This window comes from Phyllobates terribilis, unplaced genomic scaffold, assembly GCF_046119375.1.
Source record: "Phyllobates terribilis strain yellow unplaced genomic scaffold, ASM4611937v1 Scaffold_9__5_contigs__length_417890890, whole genome shotgun sequence".
In the NCBI taxonomy this organism is placed as follows: Eukaryota; Metazoa; Chordata; class Amphibia; order Anura; family Dendrobatidae; genus Phyllobates; species Phyllobates terribilis.
In genome coordinates this window covers 173,974,104-173,988,111 of record NW_027362769.1, presented here as the reverse complement: position 1 = coordinate 173,988,111, position 14,008 = coordinate 173,974,104, and the positions used below count along the sequence as shown (strand labels likewise).

Here is a 14,008-nt window from a genome sequence, read left to right as displayed (position 1 = left end):
GCCCTTACACAGCCTGGAGGTGTGTTTGGGGTCATTGTCCTGTTGAAAAATAAATGATGGTCCAACTAAACGCAAACCGGATGGAATAGCATGCCGCTGCAAGATGCTGTGGTAGCCATGCTGGTTCAGTGTGCCTTCAATTTTGAATAAATCCCCAACAGTGTCACCAGCAAAGCCCCCCCACACCATCACACCTCCTCCTCCATGCTTCACGGTGGGAACCAGGCATGTAGAGTCCATCCGTTCACCTTTTTTGCGTCGCACAAAGACACGGTGGTTGGAACCAAAGATCTCAGATTTGGACTCATCAGACCAAACCACAGATTTCCACTGGTCTAATGTCCATTTCTTGTGTTCTTTAGCCCAAACAAGTCTCTTCTGCTTGTTGCCTGTCCTTAGCAGTGGTTTCCTAGCAGCTATTTTACCATGAAGGCCTGCTGCACAAAGTCTCCTCTTAACAGTTGTTGTAGAGATGTGTCTGCTGCTAGAACTCTGTGTGGCATTGACCTGGTCTCTAATCTGAGCTGCTGTTAACCTGCGATTTCTGAGGCTAGTGACTCGGATAAACTTATGCTCAGAAGCAGAGGTGACTCTTGGTCTTCCTTTCCTGGGGCGGTCCTCATGTGAGCCAGTTTCTTTGAAGCGCTTGATGGTTTTTGCAACTGCACTTGGGGACACTTTCAAAGTTTGCCCAATTTTTCGCACTGACTGACCTTCATTTCTTAAAATAATGATAGACACTTGTTTTTCTTTACTTACAATTTGTATTATGGCAAGAAAAAAGCAGCTAACAGTCTATTCAGTAGGACTATCAGCTGTGTATCCACCAGACTTCGGCACAACACAACTGATGGTCCCAACCCCATTTATAAGGCAAGAAATCCCACTTATTAAACCTGACAGGGCACAAGTGAAGTGAAAACCATTTCCGGTGACTACCTCTTGAAGCTCATCAAGAGAATGCCAAGAGTGTGCAAAGCAGTCATCAAAGCAAAAGGTGGCTACTTTGAAGAAACTAGAATATAAGACATATTTTCAATTGTTTCACACTTTTTTGTTAAGTATATAATTCCACATGTATTAATTCATAGTTTTGATGCCTTCAGTGTGAATGTACAATTTTCATAGTCATGAAAATACAGAAAAATCTTTAAATGAGGTGTGTCCAAACTTTTGGTCTGTACTATACAAGAATATAACTACTATAATACTGCCCCCTATGTACAAGAATATAACTACTATAATACTGCTCCTATGTACAAGAATATAACTACTATAATACTGCCCCCTATGTACGAGAATATAACTACTATAATACTGCTGCTATGTACAAGAATATAACTACTATAATACTGCCCCTATGTACAAGAATATAACTACTATAATACTGCTCCTATGTACAAGAATATAACTACTATAATACTGCTCCTATGTACAAGAATATAACTACTATAATACTGCTCCTATGTACAAGAATATAACTACTATAATACTGTTCCTATGTACAAGAATATAACTACTATAATACTGCTCCTATGTACAAGAATATAACTACTATAATACTGCTCCTATGTACAAGAATATAACTACTATAATACTGCTCCTATGTACAAGAATATAACTACTATAATACTGCCCCTATGTACAAGAATATAACTACTATAATACTGCCCCCTATGTACAAGAATATAACTACTATAATACTACCCCCTATGTACAAGAATATAACTACTATAATACTGCTCCTATGTACAAGAATATAACTACTATAATACTGCTCCTATGTACAAGAATATAACTACTATAATACTGCTCCTATGTACAAGAATATAACTACTATAATACTGTTCCTATGTACAAGAATATAACTACTATAATACTGCTCCTATGTACAAGAATATAACTACTATAATACTGCTCCTATGTACAAGAATATAACTACTATAATACTGCCCCTATGTACAAGAATATAACTACTATAATACTGCCCCTATGTACAAGAATATAACTACTATAATACTACCCCCTATGTACAAGAATATAACTACTATAATACTGCCCCTATGTACAAGAATATAACTACTATAATACTGCTCCTATGTACAAGAATATAACTCCTATAATACTGTTCCTATGTACAAGAATATAACTACTATAATACTGTTCCTATGTACAAGAATATAACTACTATTATACTGCTCCCTATGTACAAGAATATAACTATTATAATACTGCCCCCTATGTACAAGAATATAACTACTATAATACTGCCCCCTATGTACAAGAATATAACTACTATAATACTGCCCCTATGTACAAGAATATAACTACTATAATACTGCCCCCTATGTACAGTACAGACCAAAAGTTTGGACACACCCTCTCATTTAAAGATTTTTCTGTATTTTCATGACTATGAAAATTGTACATTCACACTGAAGGCATCAAAACTATGAATTAACACATGTGGAATTATATACTTAACAAAGAAGTGTGAAACAACTGAGAATATGTCTTATATTCTAGGTTCTTCAAAGTAGCCACCTTTTGCTTTGATGACTGCTTTGCACACTCTTGGCACTCTCTTGATGAGCTTCAAGAGGTAGTCACCGGAAATGGTCTTCCAACAATCTTGAAGGAGTTCCCAGAGATGCTTAGCACTTGTTGGCCCTTTTGCCTTCACTCTGCGGTCCAGCTCACCCCAAACCATCTCGATTGGGTTCAGGCCTGGTGACTGTGGAGACCAGGTCATCTGGCGTAGCACCCCATCACTCTCCTCCTTGGTCAAATAGCCCTTACACAGCCTGGAGGTGTGTTTGGGGTCATTGTCCTGTTGAAAAATAAATGATGGTCCAACTAAACGCAAACCGGATGGAATAGCATGCCGCTGCAAGATGCTGTGGTAGCCATGCTGGTTCAGTGTGCCTTCAATTTTGAATAAATCCCCAACAGTGTCACCAGCAAAGCCCCCCCACACCATCACACCTCCTCCTCCATGCTTCACGGTGGGAACCAGGCATGTAGAGTCCATCCGTTCACCTTTTTTGCGTCGCACAAAGACACGGTGGTTGGAACCAAAGATCTCAGATTTGGACTCATCAGACCAAACCACAGATTTCCACTGGTCTAATGTCCATTTCTTGTGTTCTTTAGCCCAAACAAGTCTCTTCTGCTTGTTGCCTGTCCTTAGCAGTGGTTTCCTAGCAGCTATTTTACCATGAAGGCCTGCTGCACAAAGTCTCCTCTTAACAGTTGTTGTAGAGATGTGTCTGCTGCTAGAACTCTGTGTGGCATTGACCTGGTCTCTAATCTGAGCTGCTGTTAACCTGCGATTTCTGAGGCTAGTGACTCGGATAAACTTATGCTCAGAAGCAGAGGTGACTCTTGGTCTTCCTTTCCTGGGGCGGTCCTCATGTGAGCCAGTTTCTTTGAAGCGCTTGATGGTTTTTGCAACTGCACTTGGGGACACTTTCAAAGTTTGCCCAATTTTTCGCACTGACTGACCTTCATTTCTTAAAATAATGATAGACACTTGTTTTTCTTTACTTACAATTTGTATTATGGCAAGAAAAAAGCAGCTAACAGTCTATTCAGTAGGACTATCAGCTGTGTATCCACCAGACTTCGGCACAACACAACTGATGGTCCCAACCCCATTTATAAGGCAAGAAATCCCACTTATTAAACCTGACAGGGCACAAGTGAAGTGAAAACCATTTCCGGTGACTACCTCTTGAAGCTCATCAAGAGAATGCCAAGAGTGTGCAAAGCAGTCATCAAAGCAAAAGGTGGCTACTTTGAAGAAACTAGAATATAAGACATATTTTCAATTGTTTCACACTTTTTTGTTAAGTATATAATTCCACATGTATTAATTCATAGTTTTGATGCCTTCAGTGTGAATGTACAATTTTCATAGTCATGAAAATACAGAAAAATCTTTAAATGAGGTGTGTCCAAACTTTTGGTCTGTACTATACAAGAATATAACTACTATAATACTGCCCCCTATGTACAAGAATATAACTACTATAATACTGCTCCTATGTACAAGAATATAACTACTATAATACTGCCCCCTATGTACGAGAATATAACTACTATAATACTGCTGCTATGTACAAGAATATAACTACTATAATACTGCCCCTATGTACAAGAATATAACTACTATAATACTGCTCCTATGTACAAGAATATAACTACTATAATACTGCTCCTATGTACAAGAATATAACTACTATAATACTGCCCCCTATGTACAAGAATATAACTACTATAATACTGCTCCTATGTACAAGAATATAACTACTATAATACTGCTCCTATGTACAAGAATATAACTACTATAATACTGCCCCCTATGTACGAGAATATAACTACTATAATACTGGTCCTATGTACAAGAATATAACTACTATAATACTGCTCCTATTACAAGAATATAACTACTATAATACTGCTCCTATGTACAAGAATATAACTACTATAATACTGCCTCCTATGTACAAGAATATAACTACTATAATACTGCTCCTATGTACAAGAATATAACTACTATAATACTGCCCTCTATGTACAAGAATATAACTACTATAATACTGCTCCTATGTACAAGAATATAACTACTATAATACTGCCCCTATGTACAAAAATATAACTACTATAATACTGCCCCTATGTACAAGAATATAACTGCTATAATACTGATCCTATGTACAAGAATATAACTACTATAATACTGCCCCTATGTACAAGAATATAACTACTGTAATACTGCTCCTATGTACAAAAATATAACTACTATAAAACTGCCCCTATGTAAAAGAATATAACTACTATAATACTGCTCCTATGTACAAGAATATAACTGCTATAGTACTGCCCCTATGTACAAGAATATAACTACTATAATACTGCCCCTATGTACAAGAATATAACTACTATAATACTGCTCCTATGTACAAGAATATAACTACTATAATACTGCCCCTATATACAAGAATATAACTACTATAATACTGCCCCCTATGTACAAGAATATAGCTGCTATAATACTGCTCCTATGTACAAGAATATAACTGCTATAATACTGCTCCTATGTACAAGAATATCTTTATTGTTTCTAATTGAGATAAGGTATCAGCATCATTATCCCATACCCCGAGTGTCAGTGCCATTATCCTGCACCCCAAGTGCCCATGTAGGTTACTACTCCAATGCAGGTTCCTTTTCTTTGTAACCTCACTTGTGCATATTACACATTGAACCTTTTCCATTTTTGCTTTTTTGAGGATTTTATTCATATTTATTGACAATTGTACATTTTTGGGGTTTTTCATATCTAGAATCCTGATTTGTCCCTTGACATGTCATCAGAGGTCAGGATTCGGATCCTCCGCTCCCGTATGTGTCATCTCTCCACGAATTCCAGATTAATGGGTTTGCTGGGCACTAGAAGAATTCTCACCATTGGTTTTATTTTTTTTTCTTGGGAGTTGTAGTGAACCTCAAACATGTTTATTATCTGTAAGATATATTATATTGTTACTGCGACACTGCAACATAGAAATAATAACTGCTAAAATCCTTGCTGCTCTCTGAGTGATAAGATTACAGCAGTCTATTTACCTTTATAGAGAGAGGAAGAAGTGGAATGAGGAGAAGAGTGAGAGAAGCACGGGTGCACACAAAGGGGGTGCTGGTTTCTACTGTTTTTTCTTACCATAGTGCTGTATTCACTGCTACACTGCTCAGTACTGCTGTATAATAACCTCCATGCTGCTGTTTTCTAGTAAGTGTTTTATCTAATCCCAGAGCAGGATGCACAGCTACAGTGCTCAGCACTGCCATATAATAACCTCCATGCTACTGTTTTCTAGTAAGTGTTTTATCTAATCCCAGAGCAGGATGCACAGCTACACTGCTCAGCACTACCATATAATAACCTCCATGCTCCTGTTTTCTAGTAAGTGTTTTATCTAATCCCAGAGCAGGATGCACAGCTACAGTGCTCAGCACTGCCATATAATAACCTCCATGCTACTGTTTTCTAGTAAGTGTTTTATCTAATCCCAGAGCAGGATGCACAGCTACACTGCTCAGCACTACCATATAATAACCTCCATGCTCCTGTTTTCTAGTAAGTGTTTTATCTAATCCCAGAGCAGCATGCACAGCTACACTGCTCAGCACTACCATATAAGAACCTCCATGCTACTGTTTTCTAGTAAGTGTTTTATCTAATCCCAGAGCAGGATGCACAGCTACAGTGCTCAGCACTGCCATATAATAACCTCCATGCTCCTGTTTTCTAGTAAGTGTTTTATCTAATCCCAGAGCAGCATGCACAGCTACACTGCTCAGCACTGCCATATAATAACCTCCATGCTCCTGTTTTCTAGTTAGTGTTTTATCTAATCCCAGAGCAGGATGCACAGCTACACTGCTCAGCACTGCCATATAATAACCTCCATGCTACTGTTTTCTAGTAAGTTTTTTTTATCTAATATCAGGGCAGGATTCACAGCTACACTTCTGTATAATATTCTTCATTCTGCTGTTTTCTAGTAAGTGTGTTATAACACCCCAGTGCTGGATTCACATTTACACTGCTAAGTACTGCTGTATAATGTCTTCCATGCTTCTGTTGCTTTTGAACATGTGCTACATAGAGACATGAGAGCAGGAATCCCTCATGTCTGTGTGTGCTGTGCATGGGAGACATCATAGCAGCTAGTCTCTACCCACTAGCTCAGAGACAACTGATAATTTACGACAGAGCCCGCATAGGAGGTAAATGGAGAAAAATGCAGGATATAAGTCACATAATGGCCAGAAATAGTGTTATCCATCATGTACACACAGGACAGCTTATTCGGAACAGTCACATGAAATGACAGGTGCGCATTAGACCTACTTTTTAATATTATGTTTTACTTTAGTTTTGCCTTTAGATGAGCTATGAGTAATGGTATCATTATAATACTATGGCTTCCACTTTTGTTCTTTGGGAGGCAGCCATTGATGAGTACCGCTGCCGCCTCCCAACACTGTCAGAAACTAAAAGTGACTGCTCCGTAGCATGCATGCTCCTTGTTCATGTAGTGCAGACTATCATATGATGAATTTACCCGTGCTAAGGCCAAATACATCTCCAACTCGGCAATCCTCCTGCCAACGCAGGCTCGGATCCCGTACCCAAACGGAATGGAGCTGAAAGGGTGGTGCTTCATCCTTCCACCACGCAACCATCTTTGGGGCAGGAACTTCTCCGCTTGCTCAAAGTTGTTCTCATCCCGGGAGATGGCGTAGTGATTCAGAACAAATTGTGTCTGCAGGGTTAGAGATAGCATTAGGAGAAGTCATTGATCTGTATTCACAGCTACACTGCTCAGTCTTGCAGTATAATGTCCTCCATGGTGCTTTGTCCAAACATGTGTTACATAGAGACAGGAGAGCAGGAATCCCTCATGCCTCTGTGCTATGTATGGAGACATCACCAGCTCAGAGACAACTGAAATTAGAGTTAGAGCCTGCACAGGGGAAAAGTGGTATAAAATGCAGGATACAAGTCATATAATGGCCAGAATTAGTGCTATTTCTCATGTACACACAGTACAGCTTATACTACATAGCCACTGGTGATAACAGGTGTGCATTATATCTAGTTTTCAGTATTGGGTATCGTTCTGTACCGCACCTGGGGGTAAGGGGGGGTGAGAGTGGGTCTGCGATTTTCTTCTAATTTCATACAATAGCAAATACCTGATGCCACCACTAGAGGGAGCACAATACGTATTTTTTTTTACAACTCCCAATGAATAGTAGCTGTATAAATCCCTATGCAGTGAGCTCCCCCTAGTGGGATTAAACATCAAAATTCAGTTTTAGTATGAAAAAATGTATCGCACACGAACGTTAATAATAAAAAAAAAATCTGGTGGATCCCTCAGTGCAGCAGGACTGTCGGTCATCAGGCTGTTATAAGGAATATAGAGGTAAACCATGAAGCCAGTGCATTTAGAGGGTTAATAGAAGGTCCGGCATTTTTCCAGGAACAGTGCCAGGCCCGTGTATGGGACGTGTCTGGTATTGCAGTTTGGCTACACGGATTGCAGACACCATTGAACAGGAGATCACTGAGGTTTTTGCTGCTGACCGCCGCTGTGACTGCCATTGGAATCAGACACAAAGGTCGGACATCTGACCAAATCTCAGACAACCCCTTTAAGCGACTTGCCACAATACCAGCATTACTTACATTCTTTGGAAACTGATAGTCCCCAATGACGACTTCTTTCTCATTTATGATCCTGGCGTTGATGGACACGACGGGGTACAGTCTGCAGAAGAGATTGCGGAGTATCGATTATCTTCCCTACACGGAAGAGCGTTTGCTACAATTGTATCCAGAATTGTGAATGCAGCAATGGATGTGACTAGAGTACGAGATGCACCCTACAATCACACCCTAATATCACATTATACAAGAAGAGCTTATATGTGTTTTATCATTAACACCTTCCTGACCGATGACCCACATGTATGTCATCAGCGAGTTTAGTCCCTGGTGGCCCGGTGGTGGTGGCACAGGAGCTGTTGTCACATGATGACGACGCGAGTCCAGTAGTGACTGACGGCTGTAACAGGTGGGATTGGCGTTCACCCTATCGCCTTCACTGAGCTGATGGAGTGCTATGGCGGCTGGAGGCTTACCAATGGCTCCAGGTTTTGGCCTCTTAGTTTAGAGGAAACATTGGACCTGGTTTGCAAGCGAAATCCAGGTCAGAATTCCATGCATTTTTTGCATGATGACTCCACATTCAGGGCCGTATTTGGAGTTTCTGCTGCCCTAGGCACTGTCAGTGGTCGCCCCCCCCCCCCTGTCACGCCCACCCTCACCCCCTGTCATGTCCCCCCCCCACATCGTGCCCCCCTCGCATCCAATATCCCCCCCCCCCGTTGCGGCCGTTTCCCCAAGTTTCATGTAGCTTCTCCCCCCCCATTCCATGTAGCACATATAAAAGGTTGGGGTGGGGGTGGGAGCGGCCCACACAGACCACAGGGCTGCAGCATTGTATATGGGGGTGGGGGGGGATAGGAGCAGCCCACACAGACCACAGGGCTGCAGCATTGCATATGGGGGTGGGGGGGATGGGAGCGGCCCACACAGACCACAGGGCTGCAGCATTGCATATGGGGGTGGGGGGGATGGGAGCGGCCCACACAGACCACAGGGCTGCAGCATTGCATATGGGGGTGGGGGGGGATGGGAGCGGCCCACACAGACCACAGGGCTGCAGCATTGCATATGGGGGTGGGGGGGATGGGAGCGGCCCACACAGACCACAGGGCTGCAGCATTGTATATGGAGGTGGGGGGGATGGGAGCGGCCCACACAGACCACAGGGCTGCAGCATTGCATATGGGGGTGGGGGGGGGTGGGAGCGGCCCACACAGACCACAGGGCTGCAGCATTGTATATGGAGGTGGGGGGGATGGGAGCGGCCCACACAGACCACAGGGCTGCAGCATTGTATATGGAGGTGGGGGGGGATGGGAGCGGCCCACACAGACCACAGGGCTGCAGCATTGCATATGGGGGTGGGGGGGATGGGAGCGGCCCACACAGACCACAGGGCTGCAGCATTGCATATGGGGGTGGGGATGGGAGCGGCCCACACAGACCACAGGGCTGCAGCATTGCATATGGGGGTGGGGATGGGAGCGGCCCACACAGATCACAGGGCTGCAGCATTGCATATGGGGGTGGGGGGGATGGGAGCGGCCCACACAGACCACAGGGCTGCAGCATTGCATATGGGGGTGGGGGGGATGGGAGCAGCCCACACAGACCACAGGGCTGCAGCATTGCATATGGGGGTGGGGGGGATGGGAGCGGCCCACACAGACCACAGGGCTGCAGCATTGCATATGGGGGTGGGGGGGATGGGAGCAGCCCACACAGACCACAGGGCTGCAGCATTGCATATGGGGGTGGGGGGGATGGAAGCGGCCCACACAGACCACAGGGCTGCAGCATTGTATATGGGGGTGGGGGGGATGGGAGCAGCCCACACAGACCACAGGGCTGCAGCATTGCATATGGGGGTGGGGGGGATGGGAGCGGCCCACACAGACCACAGGGCTGCAGCATTGCATATGGGGGTGGGGGGATGGGAGCGGCCCACACAGACCACAGGGCTGCAGCATTGCATATGGGGGTGGGGGGGATGGGAGCAGCCCACACAGACCACAGGGCTGCAGCATTGCATATGGGGGTGAGGGGGATGGGAGCGGCCCACACAGACCACAGGGCTGCAGCATTGCATATGGAGGTGGGGGGGATGGGAGCAGCCCACACAGACCACAGGGCTGCAGCATTGCATATGGGGGTGGGGGGGATGGGAGCGGCCCACACAGACCACAGGGCTGCAGCATTGCATATGGGGGTGGGGGGGATGGGAGCGGCCCACACAGACCACAGGGCTGCAGCATTGCATATGGGGGTGGGGGGGATGGGAGCGGCCCACACAGACCACAGGGCTGCAGCATTGCATATGGGGGTTGGGGGGATGGAAGCGGCCCACACAGACCACAGGGCTGCAGCATTGCATATGGGGGTGGGGGGATGGGAGCGGCCCACACAGACCACAGGGCTGCAGCATTGCATATGGGGGTGGGGGGGGTGGGAGCGGCCCACACAGACCACAGGGCTGCAGCATTGCATATGGGGGTGGGGGGGATGGGAGCGGCCCACACAGACCACAGGGCTGCAGCATTGCATATGGGGGTGGGGGGGATGGGAGCGGCCCACACAGACCACAGGGCTGCAGCATTGCATATGGGGGTGGGGGGGATGGGAGCAGCCCACACAGACCACAGGGCTGCAGCATTGTATATGGGGGTGGGGGGGATGGGAGCGGCCCACACAGACCACAGGGCTGCAGCATTGTATATGGAGGTGGGGGGGATGGGAGCAGCCCACACAGACCACAGGGCTGCAGCATTGTATATGGGGGTGCGGAAGATGGGAGCGGCCCACACAGACCACAGGGCTGCAGCATTGCATATGGGGGTGGGGGGGATGGGAGCGGCCCACACAGACCACAGGGCTGCAGCATTGTATATGGGGGTGGGGGGGATGGGAGCAGCCCACACAGACCACAGGGCTGCAGCATTGCATATGGGGGTGGGGGGGATGGGAGCGGCCCACACAGACCACAGGGCTGCAGCATTGTATATGGAGGTGGGGGGGATGGGAGCAGCCCACACAGACCACAGGGCTGCAGCATTGCATATGGGGGTGGGGGGGGTGGGAGCGGCCCACACAGACCACAGGGCTGCAGCATTGTATATGGGGGTGGGGGGGATGGGAGCAGCCCACACAGACCACAGGGCTGCAGCATTGCATATGGGGGTGGGGGGGATGGGAGCGGCCCACACAGAACTGGGCTGCAGCAGGCACTGCAGCATTGCATATGGCCCATATGCAATGCTACAGTGCCTGATGCAGCCCATGTCTGGGATTCAGACCCCACTGTGTCCCTCCCTGCTGCTGCCTGCCATCATGTCTGACCAGTGACAACAGTCACAGACTAGTCAGAGACTCAGGCAGTCTGGGCTCTGTCAGGCTGGCACTGCTGCCCGCTGGCTGTACTGTCTGTACACAGCACAGAACACAGTACCGGCGGCAGCTGCTGACTGCGCGTCTGCGCCTAAACTATGATCCCGCCACCCGCCTGCCGCCCGCCATCATCAATTATGCTGCAGAGCAGACTGTCTGCAGAAGCGGCAGCTCCTCAGCCAGCATCATGCACCGGCACCACGGCCCGGGTCGCACATCACAACAGGACACAATTACCGGCGCTGCCTGCTGAGATGAGCCGCCGCCAGCGATGTGCTGCCCGGGCCTCCGCGGGAACTTCAAGTGCCCGGGCTCCTCCTCTTCTTTCCAGATCGCAGCAGCAGAGCAGACTAGAGAGGTGAGGTGGGTGGGCATGACCGGAGGGCGAGAAGGCGCGATCAGGGGTGGATTAAGAGTAGCAAGGGCCCCGAGCAGTTTAGAAGGCGCGGGCCCCCCCCCGCACACACACCTGATGTATCACATGACTTGTCACATGATCCCCTGTGATAGATCATGTGATAGTTCACGTGAAATTAATTTGGCACAATATTAATTATAATAATTTTTTTTAGGCAGTGTGCCCACTATGCGCTTTTTAAGCAATTCCACTGCAGAAACGCTTAAAAAACGCTTGGTAGAAGGTCTGCCATGTTCCCCAATGATAATCCCCATATGCTGTGCACATGCTGCGGAAATTTCCGCTGCGGATTATCATTGTGGAAAAATCCACAGCACTACCAATTATTTTGCGGGAGCTCTGCGTTTTTGCCGCCATTGACTTGCATTGGAAGGCATGTAATCCGCATCCCTGCATCTGTACATGCGGAATCCATGCGTTTCAATGTGCGGATGGTACCCGGGTTTGGAGAAGAGGAGACTCTCCTCCTGGCCCGGGTACCATAGTACCTGTAAAAAAAAAGAATAAAATAAAAAATAAATATCATACTTACCTTCTGATGGCCCCCGGTGTCTTTATCCGATGCGTCCTGGCTTGCCGGCAGCTCGTGATGGTCTGAAAAGGACCTGCCGTGACGTCATTTAGTCATGTGACAGGTCACGCGGCCGCTGACGTTGGCAGTCCATCAGAAGGAAATTATATTTTTATTTTTTACCATTCTTTTACGGTCACACTATATATGCCGGTTGCATGGATTTATATAGTGTGACCAAGTTGTCAAGCACTTTTCTAAGTGATGCTAAAATCGCTTGGAAAAGCGATTGATAACCCGCATGCGGAAATGCAAGTGAAGAACGCTTCACATCAGCATGTCCCTGTCAGGAAAAACACATGTACAATCCGCATGCACAATCCACATGTACAATCCGCATGTACAATCCGCATGTACAATCCGCATGCGTTTTTTCTGCCAGGGAGATGCAGAAACGCTCAGGAAAAATCCGAAGCATTTCTGCATCGTGGGCACATAGCCTTACATTAATTGTATGACTCAATATTGAGCACACGTAGCCATCTATACACAGCAGGAGGCACACATAGCCATCTATACACAGCAGGAGGCCGCACATAGCCATCTATACACAGCGGGAGGCCGCACGTAGCCATCTATACACGGCGGGAGGCCGCACGTAGCCATCTATACACAGCAGGAGGCCGCACGTAGCCATCTATACACGGCGGGAGGCCGCACGTAGCCAGCTATACACAGCGGGAGGCCGCACATAGCCATCTATACACAACGGGAGGCCGCACGTAGCCATCTATACACGGCGGGAGGCCGCACGTAGCCATCTATACACGGCGGGAGGCCGCACGTAGCCATCTATACACGGCGAAAGGCCGCACGTAGCCATCTATACACGGCAGGAGGCCGCAGGTAGCCATCTATACACGGCAGGAGGCCGCACGGCGCCATCTATACACGGCGGGAGGCCGCACGTAGCCATGTATACACAGCAGGAGGCTGCACGTAGCCATCTACGTCATGTTTACGTCATATGTCCGCTTTGACATATGACGTAAATGTACATCATATTTTTTTTTTAAACTTTTATTGTTTTTACTTTTTTTTTTTTTGTCACTCTAGGGTACGTGAACCTGCAATCATCTTGGTCTATAGGAAAATAAAGTGTATGTGTACACAATGTATTTTACATGCAGATAAATCTTTTTTAAGAGAGAGATGCTTCAGGACATGTCGGCGTTATTGTCCTGAAGTGTCTTTTTTACCGTTTCTTGAATGCTTCTTTGTCGTTTTTCTCTGCTGGAATTTTTATTCATATTTCCAGTATTTTTGTGGCGTCTTTTGTACTTTTCACCATCAAGAGACGGGTAGCGCCCTCTGAAGCACAAGTGCTGCCAAAATGCTAAAAAATGCATGTATGCTCGTCTTCTGAGCGTTTTTTGTGCCTTCCCATTGA

General features: G+C 46.4%; 1 protein-coding gene across 2 annotated transcripts in view; it reads right to left on the bottom strand.

The window, feature by feature from the left end:
* Positions 1–5,295: 5,295 nt before the first annotated feature.
* The window catches only part of CYP27A1 (cytochrome P450 family 27 subfamily A member 1), a 31,705-nt gene continuing 22,992 nt past the window's right edge, over positions 5,296–14,008 (bottom strand). The window contains exons 7-9 of one of the 2 annotated variants that reach the window (XM_073647390.1): positions 8,264–8,345; positions 7,134–7,334; positions 5,296–5,527 (exon numbers count right to left, since the gene is read on the bottom strand). In XM_073647390.1, coding sequence (XP_073503491.1) covers positions 5,414–5,527; positions 7,134–7,334; positions 8,264–8,345 — 397 coding nt within the window. In that variant the 3' untranslated portion in view covers positions 5,296–5,413. The remainder of the gene's footprint in view (positions 5,528–7,133; positions 7,335–8,263; positions 8,346–14,008) is intronic. The other variant, XM_073647391.1, reaches the window with a different exon arrangement.